Genomic DNA, 15832 nt, shown 5'->3' on the forward strand with positions numbered 1-15832 from the left:
GGGATGGAGCAGTTAACAAAACAGATAAAATCCCTGCCCTCGTGGAGCTTCCATTAACAAAAAGCAATAGGCGTATACAACATATGCATAAAAAAGTAAAAGAAATAGCACGTCCTAGGGTGCCATGGGAAAAACGAAAGCAAGGAAGAGAGAGGAGGGGTGTTGGGGAGGTTACTATTTCAAGTACGGCTGGGAGGGGAGGCCTCACTAAGGAAGTGACATTTATGCCAAGCCTTGAAGAAGGTGAGAGAGGGCGTCACACAGGCAAAGGCGGTGGGGGGGGGGGGGCGAGGGCGAAGAAAGACCCTGAGACAGAAGCCAACTGGGTGTTTCTAAGGCCAGGGTGCCTACGGTAGAGCAAGTGAGGGATGAGTATGGGGAAACAAGGACACGTGGGTAGCAGGAAGCCTGGGTATGGAGGGCCTTATCCTTTGGCTTTTACTCTGAGCATGACGGGAAGCCACTAAAGTGTTTTGAGCAGACCTCAGATATTTTAAAAGGATCACTATGCCTGTTCTGCATAAAATATTTGTCAGAACAGAAGACAAGGGGACAAACAGAAAACCCAGCTAGGAGGAGAATGCAATAAGCCACGTAAATATAGATGATAGTGGCTTGAACTGCGTTGGATGTGGCAGAAGTAGATGACAATGGTCAGATTCTAGATATATAATATTTTGAAGGTGGAGTCAACAGGATTTTCTGACAGACTGGATGTGCAGTGAGAGAAACAGAGGGTCCCACAAAGATACCAAGGGCTCTGACATGAACAAGTGGTAAGATGGATGTGCCATTTACAATGATGGGGAACACTGGAGAGGAGCGGGTTTGAGGGAGCGAACGAGGAGCTTGAGTTTAGATATGTTAGATAAGTTGCTTGCCTGTTCGACCTTCAAATGAAGATGCTGGAAGTCCTGTGAACAGGGAAGCCTAGAGTTCAGGAAAAGGACCAGGCTGGAGACACAAATTTCGAAAGCATCATGTATTGATGACCAGATGACAGCACAAAAGAAGAGGAAGCACAAAGACCAAACCCTGGTGCGCTCCAATATTTAGACATCAGGGACCTAAGAAATAAACCAAAAGAGACCAAGTAGGAATGAGAAGGGAAGTAGGACAATGTGACAGTCTAGAGGCCAAGTGAATAAAGGCTTCCAGGAGGGGAATAGTTAATTATCTCAAATGCTTCTGACTGGTCAGGTAATACGGGACTGAGAATTAGCTAGTAGGCTTAATAATGTGGAGGTCACTGGTCACCTTGGTAGAAGGAGACAGAATAGGGCACAAACACTGGATTGGACTAGGTTCAAGAGAGAATAAGTGGAGAACTATTCAATATTAAAGAGTGAATACAGACAAATTTCTCAAGGGATTTTGCTTTTAAGAGAAGCAGAAAAGTGGAGTGGTAACTGGACAGAGTAAGAGTCAAGAGAGGGTTGTTTTTTAAAGTGGGTGAAATAACATCATGGTTGAATGGCAATAATTCAGTAGAGAGGGAAACTAATGATGCCGGAGAGACAGAATATGCTGGAGCCACGTCCTGGAGGGGGCACAAGGGCATGGGATCTGATGCACAAGTGGAAGGCTGGCCTTGAATAAAAGCACGCAGTTCAACCGTAGTAGCAGGAGTGAAGACAGAATATACGGGCACAGATGCAAACAGAACTTCTCTTCTAACGGCTTCTATTTCCTAAGTGAAATAGGGAGCAAAGTCTTTAACAAAGGGTGAGAATGGAAGCAGAGGCGGTGAAGATTTGAGGAGAGAGGAGAAAGCAGGAGTATCGGTCATCTAGGAGAGCAGAGGCATGAATGAAGACCAAGCAAATGTAGCTTGGTAAGCCAGCAGCACTAAAAGTGCATTTGAGAGTAGCAATCTTGAAATTAAAGTGAAACCAGTCAGCTTGGCTGAGTGTTTTTCTCCAACCATATTAAACGGCAGAGGCAAAAATGAGGGTGGTAGAAAGTTGAGTTTAACCAGGTTTTCTAGATGAGACCTACAACATGGAAGAGGGAAGAGGAAATTAAGAGTACACCCAAGAGACTGATTATATGATATGAAGGAATTGAGGCTGGAAAGAAGGGAAAGGAGGACGTGAGAGGGGTGTGGAATAGTAAAAAGGGGGTGGGATCAATGGGTTTTAGGTCCTAGTGGGATTGAGGATTATTGGAGTCAGGATCACAGAGACTGAGTTAGAAAGACAGGTGCTGATTGGAGAGCAGGACACCCGAAGATGAGCCAGAGGGGAGCAGTCACTGGCAGTGACAAGGTTGAGGGCAGCAGTTCTCAAACATGTTGGTCTCAGGGTGGCTTTACCACATTCCTAAAAGTAAGTGAGTGTTCCAAAAAGTTTTTGGTAACATGGGTGAGGTCTATTCATATTTACCATATTAAAATTAAAACAGAAAATTTTTAAACATAAGAATATACAAGTACACATTTCACTGGCTGCCAGAATGAAGATATTCATCACATGTCATGTAACCTCTGAAAACTACTGTGCACTCATAAATGCATGAAAGTTCCAATGGCAATTAATGTCTGAGTATCGTTATGGAAATAACAGACCTTCGCAAAGCGTCTTAGGAACACTCACTTCGAGAACTGCTGGTCTAAGGTGTGGCCATGTGGCAGATATAACAACTGAAAGAGAGGAGGATGCAGGGCTAAGAAACGAAGAAACTAGAGGGACAGTTTATGTGAATATTGAAATCACAAGAATTATGACAGAAGTAGGCCTGGAACAATAGTAAGCCAGTAGTGAAAGTGGTCAAAGCCTGCAGGAAGTGACTGCAACAAGGAGGAACCATGGTTTGTGTGGTCTGATGGCATGAGATTCAATATTCAGGATTTTTAGGAAGGAGAGAAGAACAGTCTGGAAGTAGCAAAGAAGGACAAAGAGGACCTTCTACTCCTCCTCCAGGGGTATGTGAGAGACAACTGCCACCACTTGAGAGAGCACAGGGGAAGCAATGAGTATGTCACCTTCTGTTCAAAAGGAGCCATTTCCAGACACTTGAAGATGAAATTTATAGGAACATTACCTAAACCATTGATTAATCTTCTGTTCCTGCCCATTATGGACTGAATGTTTGTGTCTCCCCCACTCCCAACCCTGCCAAATTCCTGTGTTGAAACCCCTGACCCGCAGTGTGACTGTATTTGGAGACAGGGCTCCCAAGGAAGCAATTAATGTTAAATGAGGTCATAAGAGTGGGGCCCTGATCCCACAGGATCAGTGTCCTTAAAAGAAGAAAAAGTAGAGAACTCTGTCCACCCCCACCCCCCAACCTCATGCATGCTCCAAGGGAAGGCCGTGTGAGTACACACAGACAGGACACAGCCACTGGCAACCCAAGAAGAGCGCTTTCACCAGAAACTGGCCTTGCTGACACACTGATCAAGGACTTCTAGCCACCAGAACTGTAAGAAAATACATTTCTGTTGTTTAAGCCTCCCAGCCTGGGGTATTTTGTTACGGCAGCACAAGCAGACTAATACACTGCTCTCCCTGCTTCTTCAGCATGAGCAGCAGAGGCTGAGAGGGTAGGATTCTGAGTCAATGCAGTCATGGAATGCAGAGCCCAGATCACACTTGATAATTTTAGATGACTGCTGGTGAGAAAACTAGGGCTACTCTTTGGTGGTAGGATAAACATGTGTGTGTGTGTGTGTGTGTGTGTGTGTGTGTGTGTGTGTGTGTGTGTGTGTGTGTGTGTGTGTGTGTGTGTGTGTGTGTGTGTGTGTGTCGGCATTCAAATTCACTAGAAAGCCAGATGAGGTGCTTTCTTACTTCTTAGTAGATGCAGCACTACAGGTATCTGATTCTAGCCTGGCAAACTGTCATTCTCTTAACTAAAATTATGGGAGGGGGAAGTGAAATAGTAACAGAGAAACTAAATTTATATTCCCTTGTTCAAGGTTCTCATTTAACGAAAATGTGCTCTGCACATACTAGAAAATTACATATTAAAAAGAAACACCTGAATTCATCTGAAAAATCTAATTTTAAATGCCACCCTCTTTTAATCAACAATCCTGACACTTCAGAAGAGGGCAAGGTAGAAATCCTTATGACTAACTAAGTTGAGGATATTAGTGCACTTTTTTTTTTTTTTTAGTGCACTTTTTCAATGGAAATTCTGAATATTTATAACAGGAGAAATACCTGACATCAGAAGGTATCAAGGAGGAAAACTATTCTCAGATTATATATCAGAATACATGAACAAATAAATATCTACTACATTATTATCTGAATGTTTACCTACATTATTTTCCACTGTTTTGCTGTTATTTTTAATGCACTAACAGGTAAAAGCTACATTCATTAACTTTTTCTCAAATGATGAACTGTACCTAAAAAAGAAATAAACTCTAGTAACTTATGCTGTCAAACTATCAAATTTTCATATTGTCTGCTATATTCAACAACTGTGAAAGCAAAAGAAATGAACACTTCACCAGTAAAAAATATATTTATTAATTCTAACATCAATTCATACAAAAAAGTCTTAATCTCTTCTAAAGATCTTTATTCAAAATACGAAGTAAACCTCTAAAATACATGAATAACAGAAAATGCACATTGTAATTACACGACCAACCATGAAAAGAAATATGTCAGTTCTCAAGTTCACACATTTGCTGATGAAATACAAAGGACAGATCCCTAATAAAACTATTAAGTGAGAAAGGTTTGTGTACAAGGTAGGCCAAGAGAAGGTATTGGTCAAAATTACTTGCCAGCCTCAAGCTACGTTATCTCTGGGCTGTTAGACAGTTCTTCTCTATATCTTTTTTTCTCTGACATTCAGATCTCACGGACAGGTGTCCACCTAATGATGGCCTATTGGACTCTTCTCCCTTATTATTTATTCACCCTGCTGACTCCTGTCCCTTCCAGTTTTAAGTTTTCAAGTCATTTAAGCCTCTCCAGATATCTGGGACAGCAGAGAAAAAAGAAAAAAAAAAGAAGGGAGGGACAAAAGATCAGACGTAAGTATCCAATACCCTGCAAGGATTCAAGACTCGTGACAAGTACAAAAGGAGAGAAAAACTAACACCTGTTTGGTTTTGAGGACATTAGTAAACATTCTGACCAATGATCCGTCTTGCTAGCATGAAGGTCCCTTACTGGGCATAGGCAGAATTCAAGGTAGCACTGGAACAATACAGTGGCAATATATGCAGAAGGTGGCATAAGACAGGTAGGGATGTTGGCACCTCCCAAGATCCCACAAACTCCATCATGATTCAGGGGAAACTGTTGTGTTCTCTGGCTCCCAGGAGGGAGATAGAAATGTTGACAGGACTGGAACCTAGATAAGCCCTGGGGTTTGACAAAATGGTCACAGGCTATAAGGATGTTACAACCAGACTCAATGGCAAGGTCCAGGAAGCCCAAATCAGCTGCCAGGATGACATTCAAAGACCAAATGGGAACAGTCTCATTTCAGTGGATACCAGGGCACAACTCACAGTCACCAAGCATGCCAACCCCAAAGCACTGGATGCAGTGAGGGTCACACAATGAATAAAATGCCCTTCACCCAGGGCCATGAGGATACTGAGCTTTCCCGTTCACCCGAACACCATCTTGGGAATGAGGGAAGGGAAAACCCTTGAGAAATGAAACAACCAAAGAGTCTTTAAACTGGAAACTAATGTGCTCTTAATGGACAAGATCAGGTGTTTTCAGTGGGAATGGGATCTTGAAGGCAAAGTGAAAGCAGCTATAGAAAATAAATTACATTTCATTTGTATATTTTAATAGTAGCGTGTCCATTTTCACACACACATACACCCATCCTTCTGAACTCTGCTTCCCAACACTAGCTACATAAACATATTCTAAACCAGTACTATCCAAAGTGTGGTCTACGGACAGTGCCAGTCAGAAAACTGCTTATTACCCATCCATGGTTAGATGAATACTGAAAATGAGGGTAGATGTTTAGAAATTCCTGCAGCAGTCTGGCATTGCCCCAACATCTAAGTCCGTGATGAATGGGCACATCTCACTGAACAGGACGTAGACAAGTTCACGTGTGGTCAGACTCACGTGGGGAGTTTCACATGGTGCAGTCACTATAGGACCACATATCAGACTGGGGGAAAAACAGCCCTTCACCACGAGTAGTCTTAGAAGTACTAATGTAGATCAGCCTAATACTACCACCAACTACATTACCAATACTCGGGTTTGTATTTAGGATCACAATGGTGCAAAACAGACCAATGAGAATAGAGAACTTCACAAGCAAATGACATGTTCATGCCCCCCAGAAAGACCAGGTGACATCAGACTGTTGAGACCAACGTTCCATGGGAGTTCAACTAGGGAAAAAGTGAAAGTAGTTCAACTACTTTCCATAGCAGCAAGTACCATATTCGTACTACAAGAGGGAATTTTGTTTCAGACAAACAATATCAAGTCGCATGAAGTAAATGCTGTTCATTTGGAAGTTACTGATTTTTGGGGTAGTTTTGTTTACATTTCATTTGTAAAATCTGTTTTGGTTCTGTGGTTGTATGAGACCTATAAGCATCAGGAGTTTACACCTAGTTTTACGTTAGTACATATTTAAGTAACGTGACAGAAATAAAGTCAGCAGTGGAGGTCTGCAAGAATTTTTTCTTCCTTAAAAAGGTTCCATACATGATTTCAATTTGAGAAGTAATGGTGTCTTGGGCTTTGCGTTGAGGTCAGAAGCTTAGGCTGGAGAGCAGCAGAAACTGAAGAGGGAGAGGTAGCAAGGTGCACTCAGCATCTGAGCAGGATACTTCCAAGGCCAGTGGGGAAAGAGGCTGCTTCCAAGAACTGTGCAGCCTGTGTGTATATAGTGTAATTCAGTCACATCACTTGAGCTATTTTGTTATCAATGGGAGCCTAAGGGGGGACTCTCATATTTGAACTTCATTTTGGAAAACTAAGAATTAAGATTCTTTAATGAAGGCTTCCAGTTTATGAAACAGAAGTTACGCAATAACGCCTCCATCCAGAAATGGCCAGCTAATAGATGTGCTTTAAGAATCTCAGTTCTTTCAACAACTTCTTCCCTTTGTAATGTAACCACATAGCAATAATAGCTTTCACCCGATAACAATTTTAGGAGGTCAGTATGACAAGAATCATCTCTACTTTCAGATGAACAAATGGAGGTTCAGACGGGCAGGCTGTGCCTAGACCAGGTAATCAAGAACATGGCCAAGGGAGGACTTTAACCCACTTTTTGAATTTTGAGTCCAATGTTAGAATTATTTTTAAACTTTATTCATAGAGAATTTAGTTGTTTTCAGAAAATAATAATTTTTTAAAACCCCACCCAATTCTGTTTGCAGGGGAAGACATTTCTATAAGATAATAACTACCACTTTTCTCTTTTTCCATTAAAAAAAAAAACACTTTAAATTCCAGATTAGTATTCAGATATAAGTGTACAGAATAATAATTATTTTTCCTTTAAGATTAGATAGTATATGAATTTTATATAATTCAAAGAAAAAACTAGTGCATACTAAGCTATCATCATGACCCAGCCTGGTTCCCAATCACTTTGGTGGTTGTCTATTTTTACATTATTCTACCAGATTATGTTTACATTTTTCCCCTACATAGATTGGGGAGGGGGGAGTAAAGAAAGGCAACATGTAGTGGAAAGAATACCAGGCTTTGTATCAAGGTACTGGGTCTCAAGCCACAACTGTAAATCTAATCACTATCTTCACCAGAGACCTATGCCCTCCACATTTCCTACGTTCACCTGCTCACCAAGTCCTCCTCCTGAACATCTCTGCATGGCCTGCAACAGGGCAGTAGACTCCTACCCGATTCCCACCTCTCCAGTCCCTTCTTTTCCTAAGCTTCCCTCCTTGCTACCAAGATGACCTTTCTAAGACATAAATCTGATCCCTTCACTCCTCTGCTGGAAATCCTTCAATTAACTCCTCATCACCTGCTGGATACAATCTGAACTCTGCCACCTGGCATACAAAGTCCTTCCAAATGTGGTCTCATCTTCTCCCACCCAGTCTCCCCATCTCTTGGGGAAATACGTTATTCTTATTCGACAGTCCATATGCGTATTCATACTCTATGCTTCAGCCCCTTAAGAAACCAGTAGTGGTTCTTAAAGTATTTTATTCCATAATGCTTTGGAACACACCATGCCCCCTGCCTGAAATATCTGTCCTCGCATCCCCTCCCAACCTTCTTCTGCACTCCTCCCCTTCCTTCAAGTCCTTTAACACTTCCTCTGCCCCCTCCTTTGAGAGCGTCCTCAGAAGTTTCCCTCTCCCCACCTGCCCTCGGCACATTCAACCCCTCTTCTCTGCTCCCCCAGAGCTAATCTGTACAGGAGGAGAGAGGCTATCATATCCATGACTCTGTAACTATGCACGATAATCTCGTGACAATGGGAATGATGATTTGCTCATCCCCAGCACCCAAATGTCAGTTAGTTGTCAATAACTGTTTACTACATGTATGAAATGTGGCCTTGGGTACATTTCCCCCTATACTGGAGTTTCTTCTCCTTCATGAGAGGGTCAGACTAGAATATATCAAAGACCTTGGCCTCATAAAGCTCTGTGTTTCAACACAGCTTTTCACAAAACACTGGACTTTCTTTTTTACTGGTTTATGAAGTTTTTAAAGAATAAAAACTTTTATCATTTCATCATCAGGACGCCTTGAGGTGTCGAGTTTACAGATCTATATCAAGATAGCGTAAAAATAATACTGGTTGCCATTACTGAGCCTTGAACTATATACAAGGTACTGACAGAAATTCCCCCACGCTTTTTAATTTCATTTACTCCTCCCACGAGGTAGATGTTACTTGTGCTCATTTTAAAGAAGAAAACACAAGGACTTTGAAAAGTTAAAAGATCACAGAGCTAAGAGGTGCTGAAGTGGCTTTAAACCCACAGCTGTTTCACTTCAAATACCTTGTCCTGCATCACTCTGCTGGGTGAGGCAAAGGAATCTATCCAGGACACTAGCCTTGTCTTCACATTCTACGCAACACCTGATTTAGTACTTAAAGTTTAATCACTGTTGAAATGAAATGCGGTAAGAAATTCAATCAGGCACATTTTAATCAGCAGATAGTACTTAAAGAACGTTAACTTTCCCGTGAAACTGACAACACCCTTTGGCCACTGACCTGTCTAAATAAACAGATATCTTGAATATGGAATTTTGTTCCGACAGATTTTTATATTTATATTCAGGACACCTTTGAATTTAAGGAGAAATAAACTTTCCTAAAAGATAAAACAATAGATTTAAACCCAGGTTTTGCTCTTGTGTTTGAATAGCATTCTCTGTTAGATGTGTTACTTTGTATTACTACTATTCTTGTATTTTTTATTACTCAACTATTTAACTGAAAATAAACTGATCAAATCCTAAATGCCTTAAACCATCAGCCTTCACACAGCATTTAATATAACCATTTTAAAACCCATGATATTCAATTCTCAATATCCTTTACCAATTTAAGTTGATACTTCTTTTTTCTTCATGAAAAACCAATAAGGCTGCCGCAGAAAACATTATCTGCTGCCCCTTTGGCCACTGGGTCTTCTGATAGATAGCCAGGCTGAGAGCTCAGATGGATGGCTTTAATTAAATAAAAAGTTGGCAAAAGAGCAAATGTACAGTGGCTATTAACAATAGAGTAGTTTCCTAGTTCATCACAGTGAGGGAAAATACCTAATTCTTGTCGTCATGGCAAACACTCTGAAAAAAAGGAAAACTATGTAATATTTCAAGTCCTTGGGGGGAAAGCCATTCATTTACATGAGTCTCTTTAAGTTTAATCAAATAATTCCACTTAGAAATATGCTGACATGCCAATCCTTACAGCTAGGGTTAATAAATCTATCTAGCAAAGACAGTTTTTCAAAAGCCCAAAATATACTTTGGAAGCTTTTCCACAGGATATGTAACTACAAAACTCTTCTCGTGAATTCTTAATGAAATATTTGGTGGCAGTTTATTAAAATTCTGTCCAAAAGAAAAACCGTAAGACATTATAATGTTAATATAATGTTAAAAACTTCATCTTAGGAAAAGTAACAATTTCTTTTTCAAATTATCTCTAGAAACTGGTGCCCTAAGTCTTGGCTTTGTATCTTGAGGCAAATTTTTTCATTCTCTGAGCATCACTTTCTTCCACTGTCAGGGGAAATAATAATACCTACCTTACTGGCACGTGGTAAGGACTATACCAAATAATGCTCGGGAAATGTCAAACACGGTGCCCAACGCACAGCAAACTCTTGTGCATTTTGATCTCTTTTCCCCACAGCATTCCCCAGTCAAGACTCAAATTTCAAATTGGACTTTTTATTAAGCAGGTTATGTGGGGTAGGGTCACCAGATCTCCTTGTGATATGGAAAATGAAACAAACCAAAGGTGTAATAAAGGCACACTACTTAAGCCCCCTGTGCTTTCTCATACATATTTTATAAACACTAATTCTTTACGTCTAATAAGATCCAAATACTCTCATCTGACAAAACAGAAGCAAAACCCCAGACACAGTAATTCCTACAAGGGTCCAAAGGGAAGTTCTCAAGTTCACTTGTAGACCTCCAAAACTTATGAGAAGAACAGAAAGGCAAGAGGGAGGGGAGATATACAAAATGCATACATTTTCCCATGGAGAATGTGTACACACACACACACACAAACATTTACTAACCAAGTCCACACAAATCAGAAGGGAAGCTACAAGGCAAAAGAAAGGCATCATTAATTACTGAGGCACCTATCCCTTTACACTAAGATTTTCCTTAACAACTATATTCTTATTACACACGATCAGCTAATAAGCAGATTAAAACAACAAATAAATTGCTTAATTTAATTTGCTTGGAAGGGATATTAAACAGAACAGTTTTCAGAATCATTTCTCTTCTTCTAAAACATTTACCCAAAAGTGTATTAGGCAGTTTCTAAATGGATTGGGTTTATCAGCTCAGGCAGAAAATCGGGGGGAAGACAGAGAAATGTGTCCTGAATTTTAATAGCACGTGGGTGAATTTTTACCGTACATGGGTGAATCTTAACATGCCATTTTGGATATGACGGCATTTCCTGCAGCAACTCATATGTTACAGTTTCTCTGCTCAGCACTGCATGCAGTAGCAATAGTTCACTCAATATCATCTTGACAGAGGCATTCAAGGTGAACCCAAGTTATGAATGGTGTGTAGGTATGGCATGAAGTCATATGGGTTGGCCAAACCTCTCTTTGTATGTGACAATACCAAGAAGGCAGGTTCCCTAAATCTTTGAATTGAGATTAGCATTTTTTTTTTCAAGAATAACGCCTAGAAATACTTGTTCAAATACGTGGTCCTTAAAGAAGCTAGCAGCCTGTATTAATTTGCATTAAGTTTCAGAAAGAGATTTAGCTAAATAAAATCTACATGAAAAAATGGTATGCTAGAGTAGTCTCCATAATGGGTTTTAGAATGTTTAAATGTAAACTGGGGTTGGGGGAATGTGGAAAGAACAATGGTTCTATGAGCACAACCAACCTTAGAATTTAATGGTAAGATATTAGAAATGGACTTTTTGGTCAATGTTATCCCCAGACAAAATTTAAAATGTATTTGTTCCCTTTATGTTCCTTATTTTCCTAACCAACCTGATAGTTTAATATTTCTGTTTATATTTGACAAGAACCTAATTCAACACTATTTGAATCACTTAAAAGGAAAAATGCTAAATACAATCTGATTTCAAATGCAAATAGAAAACTGTTCATTATTTTACAATAAAATTCTTCCAAAACGATAAGACAATCTCAAGTAGTATCCTCTGACACATGCATTAAAAATCAGTTCATTCAAATATATGTATACATATATATATGGATACACTAACACACACACACACAATTGAAACACAAACACCAGGTAGGAGATTTTAAAAGAAACAAAACACACATTTGTGCATTCCCAATGAAGCAGGGCCTCAAAAAGAAATGCCACAACCAAACAAAAACAATACTAATTAGAAAAGCATGACTTAATATAAGCAAGAAGTAAGAAACTTTTTAGTGAAAAAAGACACCAAGTAACAAACGTTCTCTGTTTTCTCCTACTGGAGAAGTTAAGGCAGAATACCCAATTTCTGACTCAGATTTTTATGTTCTGGAGGAAATTCAGTCTTATCCCCAACAAGCAGATTAGGCGATCATCTTTCAAAGTTACCATATATTTCTAAAAGACATACAAGTACCTTTTGTCACGATCCAAAAATCTACCCATTTCAGCATTCTGATAAAACCTGTTGGCAGCACTGCAATGGTTTTTTAGCAAACGGATACACTTAACACCAAGGGCACTGTGACGCTGAGTTGATAGGACAGACACTCCACGCTTGACAGAAGGCTTTCATTTTAGTGCTTTTACCTGCTTATAAATTATTGGTACTACTATTTGCACCTTTTAAGATATGACCTACTAAAGGGAAAAGCAGAAGTATTTCTAAAGCAGGGGTGCCTTCTGAGTCGGTGAACGTAAGTTCGGTCACCAGAACGTGTGCTGGAAAATGAACGCACATCTCTAATAAGGAAGTGGTTAAAAAGGGATGAATTCCCTGAGTCATTAAACAGGATATAAACCAAAGACAGGTTGTGCCACCTAGAGAAAAACTGAAAATCGTACATTTGTTCTTCAGTAGTAGGCATTATTTCCAAAACCTGAAACTTTTGGCATGCCCAATAACCAAGCCACCCTCCGTACCAACTCATCATTCTGCTGGATTCAGCTCCCCTGACAACTCTGCCTACTCCACTCACCAGATTGGCCTCCTCACCGCCCCCCACCCACGCAGCACCCTTCATCCTCGGCACAGGCGGTCGCACAGCCCATGCGGACCCAGCATCCTGAAACCCTTCCAACTCTAAAGCATTTTCCTCGAAGCAGGGCAGGCCGGGGTGGGAGGAGCAGAGGAATAAACCCTGGTGGACCTTGCCAGCCAGGGTCCCTCTGGACGCTAGCAGAGCCACGGCGCACACCCCCCTGGCCCCGTGCGGCCCGTAGAGGAAATTCTGGCACACTCAGTACACCATCTCCAGGTTACCGAGCTGAACTCCCCGGCCAACCTCCGCACAATCCAAACACCATGAAATGACCTCAACAGAACCGAGCCTTGGAGGTGCAAAAAAGGCCTTCAACTTTCCTCGCCGCAAGTCACTTAAAAGCAACGTGCCCAGTACACTTGTCAGGCTGAATCACAAAAGGTCTACAAGCCACCTGGCACCGAGAGCTGCCTTTTACAAAGGAAACAGACAGCAATTACGAAAAGCCCGCAGTCCTGCGGTATTAACTTGACAGCGGGGACTGCGCTGGGGCATAACTCATCTCCGAGGCACTCTCAGCCCCAGACCCTCAGCCTAGGGACGGCTTTCCCCCTCCTCCCCTCCCCCTCCGGAGACCTGCGGCAGCGCCCACTTGCCGTCCCCCACGCTCTTCCTCCTCCTCCTTGCTGATTCTCCAGCAACTTTGGGTGGGCTAGGCAGCACCATCAAAGCCCAGCCCGAGGCGGGGACACCGCGAAAGCGACCACGGGAGGGAGGAGGAAAGTTTGAAAAGTCACTTAAAACACTGCAGGACTCCCCCCCCCACCCCGGCGCCCGGTCACCCCAGCACCCACCCCGCAGAAGGCCGCCCGGGGCTCCACGTGCAAATGGGCCCTGGAGAAGCTAGAGTTCCCCCCACGTCCTCTCCAGAAAAAAATCTTTGCCCGACTTAAAAGTTCCCTACTGCAGCACCCTCCTTCTCCCCCACCCCCCAGCCCCCCCAAAAAAGAAAGAAATCTGGAGTTCGCACGCCGCCGCCGCCCGGACTCCCCCCAGACCCCGGAGGGCGCGGCGCCCCTCTCCCGTCGGCCGCGGACAGGTCGGGAGGGAGCCCGGGGAGAGGGAGGCACCGGGGCGGCCCCCGGCCCGGACCCCCTCCCCGGCCCTCCCCGCCCGGTCGCCCCGCTCACCTCTCTCCTGCTCTTCCGCCTGCAAGCAGATGGGGATATTCTTCTTCCAGCCCGGCATGGTGTCTGCTCCCTGCGCTCGCTCTCAGGCTCGCTCCTCCTCGCCCGCTCGCTCTCCGTCTCCCGGGGCTGGCCGCGCCTCCCCGCGCCTTCCCACTCGCCCTCCCGGGCCGGCCGCGGCGCTCTCGGGGCTGTTCAGCTGGGCTGGGGCGCCGAGGCGTCTCCCGGGCGCATCGAGGCGGCGCCGCGCGCCCCGCGCTCGCCTCAAACTCGCCGGCGGCTCCGGGTGGCTGCGGCCGGGCCGGGCTGGCCGGGCCGGGCAGAAGGGGCTGCAGCCGCGGCGGCGGCGGCGGTGTGGCCGGGAGGCCTGGCCGGGCCGGGGGCGGGGGGCGCGTACAGGCCGAGAACAGGGGCTGCGGAGCCCCCGGGAGGTGGGCGCGGACGGCGGGAGTGGACTCGCGCCGCCGCCTCTGTCCCCTCCTCCTCCTCCTTCTCCTTCTTCCCCTTCCTTGTCTCTCCGCCGCCAGCAGGTGGGACTCGGAGCCACCGCCGCCGCACAAAGCTCCGCCGGCGGCAGGACTGAGGCTGCGGGTTCCCCAGGCGCCTGGTGGAGGGGCCTCCCCCGAGACGCGCGCGAGGCTGAGCGGGCACGGAGGGGGCGCGCGCGCTCACACCCTCCGCGCCCCGGGCGGCCGGCCTGCCAGGTACCGAGCCTGGCGCCGAGCCGCGACCGCCGCCCCTCCCTCCCCAAACCCAAACCGGCGGCTGCACCGGCTTGGACGACGACCTTGCTGAAGTAGGGGGCAGTGTCTCTCCCTCTAGCCCCTCCTCCCGCCGCTCTCCCCCCGGCGCGGGCTGTCGCCCCCTCCCCCTAGCTGAGACTTTGCAGCTGCGGAGTCGCTAACTTTGCCCTCAGCTGAGAGAAATCGCAACTTTCGCCTGGTCAGAGCCGGCCGGGGCCGGGAATACATTTTCTGCTGGGGTGGGAAGGGCGTGAGTAAAGAACCTCTTTTGTTTTCAGTGAAGCCGGGAGACCTTGGCTCAGTGAATATTTAATCGTTGTCTTCAAGTATAAGAAGGGTTTTATGATCAGGTTTTATGATTAGTTTCTTCCCCTTGTCATAGGTTCATAGAATATCGGTGGAAGAATGAATTGAGGGGAGAGGGCAGCTTTACGGTAGAGTCTGGAAGATTCCGCCCAGACCTGGGGGCGCTTGCTTGTGATTTCACAAGGATACTGTTAGGAGGGGCTCCTGACAGCCTTCCACTTGGCAACTAACTGCCTGTCCTGCGGGGTTATCTAGCTCGGGGCCCAGCTAGATAATACCTAAGTCTTCACCTCCTGAGTGTCTGATGGGGACTGAAGAATTTGGGGCCCCTGAGGCTATAACTACTGGTTTGTATTTGTCAGGGACCAACCACTTATGCCTCTCTCTGTCCTGCAGTTTATTTTGGCCTCTGAAGGAACTGCAGTTTGCTCTCCCAAACTGAGGACATTGGCCCTTGCCAGGCTTCTCTCTCTCTCTCTCTTCCCTTGGAAACGTAATAATACAGCCAGAGGAATGTAATAACTACAAAAGACAGGAAGATAGAATCTTTTTTTCCCTGCCACTGCATAAGCAGTCTTATCAGCCTGGGATGTTTGCTCCTGCTGCTGCCCCTTGGCTGGGTGGCTGTCTGTTATTACAGAACTGCCGAGCTGCCAAAGACAAGTGGCTATCTCTCCTAAACAAAGGAGAGGCCCAGGCCCAGGAACCTCAATGAGTAAAGGAATTGAAGGGCTAAAGGAAAGGCAGAGTCAAACCATCTCAGGGGTTAT

General features: G+C 44.4%; 1 protein-coding gene across 3 annotated transcripts in view; it reads right to left on the reverse strand.

Moving 5' to 3' along the window:
- GRIP1 (glutamate receptor interacting protein 1) overlaps positions 1-14266 on the reverse strand; it is a 720504-nt gene extending 706238 nt beyond the window's left edge. For all 3 annotated transcript variants that reach the window (XM_036867337.1, XM_036867336.1, XM_036867335.1), the window contains exon 1: positions 14017-14266. In XM_036867337.1, coding sequence (XP_036723232.1) covers positions 14017-14074 — 58 coding nt within the window. In that variant the 5' untranslated portion in view covers positions 14075-14266. The remainder of the gene's footprint in view (positions 1-14016) is intronic.
- Between the last annotated feature and the right edge of the window lie 1566 nt (positions 14267-15832).

Source organism: Balaenoptera musculus, chromosome 10 (genome assembly GCF_009873245.2).
Source record: "Balaenoptera musculus isolate JJ_BM4_2016_0621 chromosome 10, mBalMus1.pri.v3, whole genome shotgun sequence".
Classification (NCBI taxonomy): domain Eukaryota; kingdom Metazoa; phylum Chordata; class Mammalia; order Artiodactyla; family Balaenopteridae; genus Balaenoptera; species Balaenoptera musculus.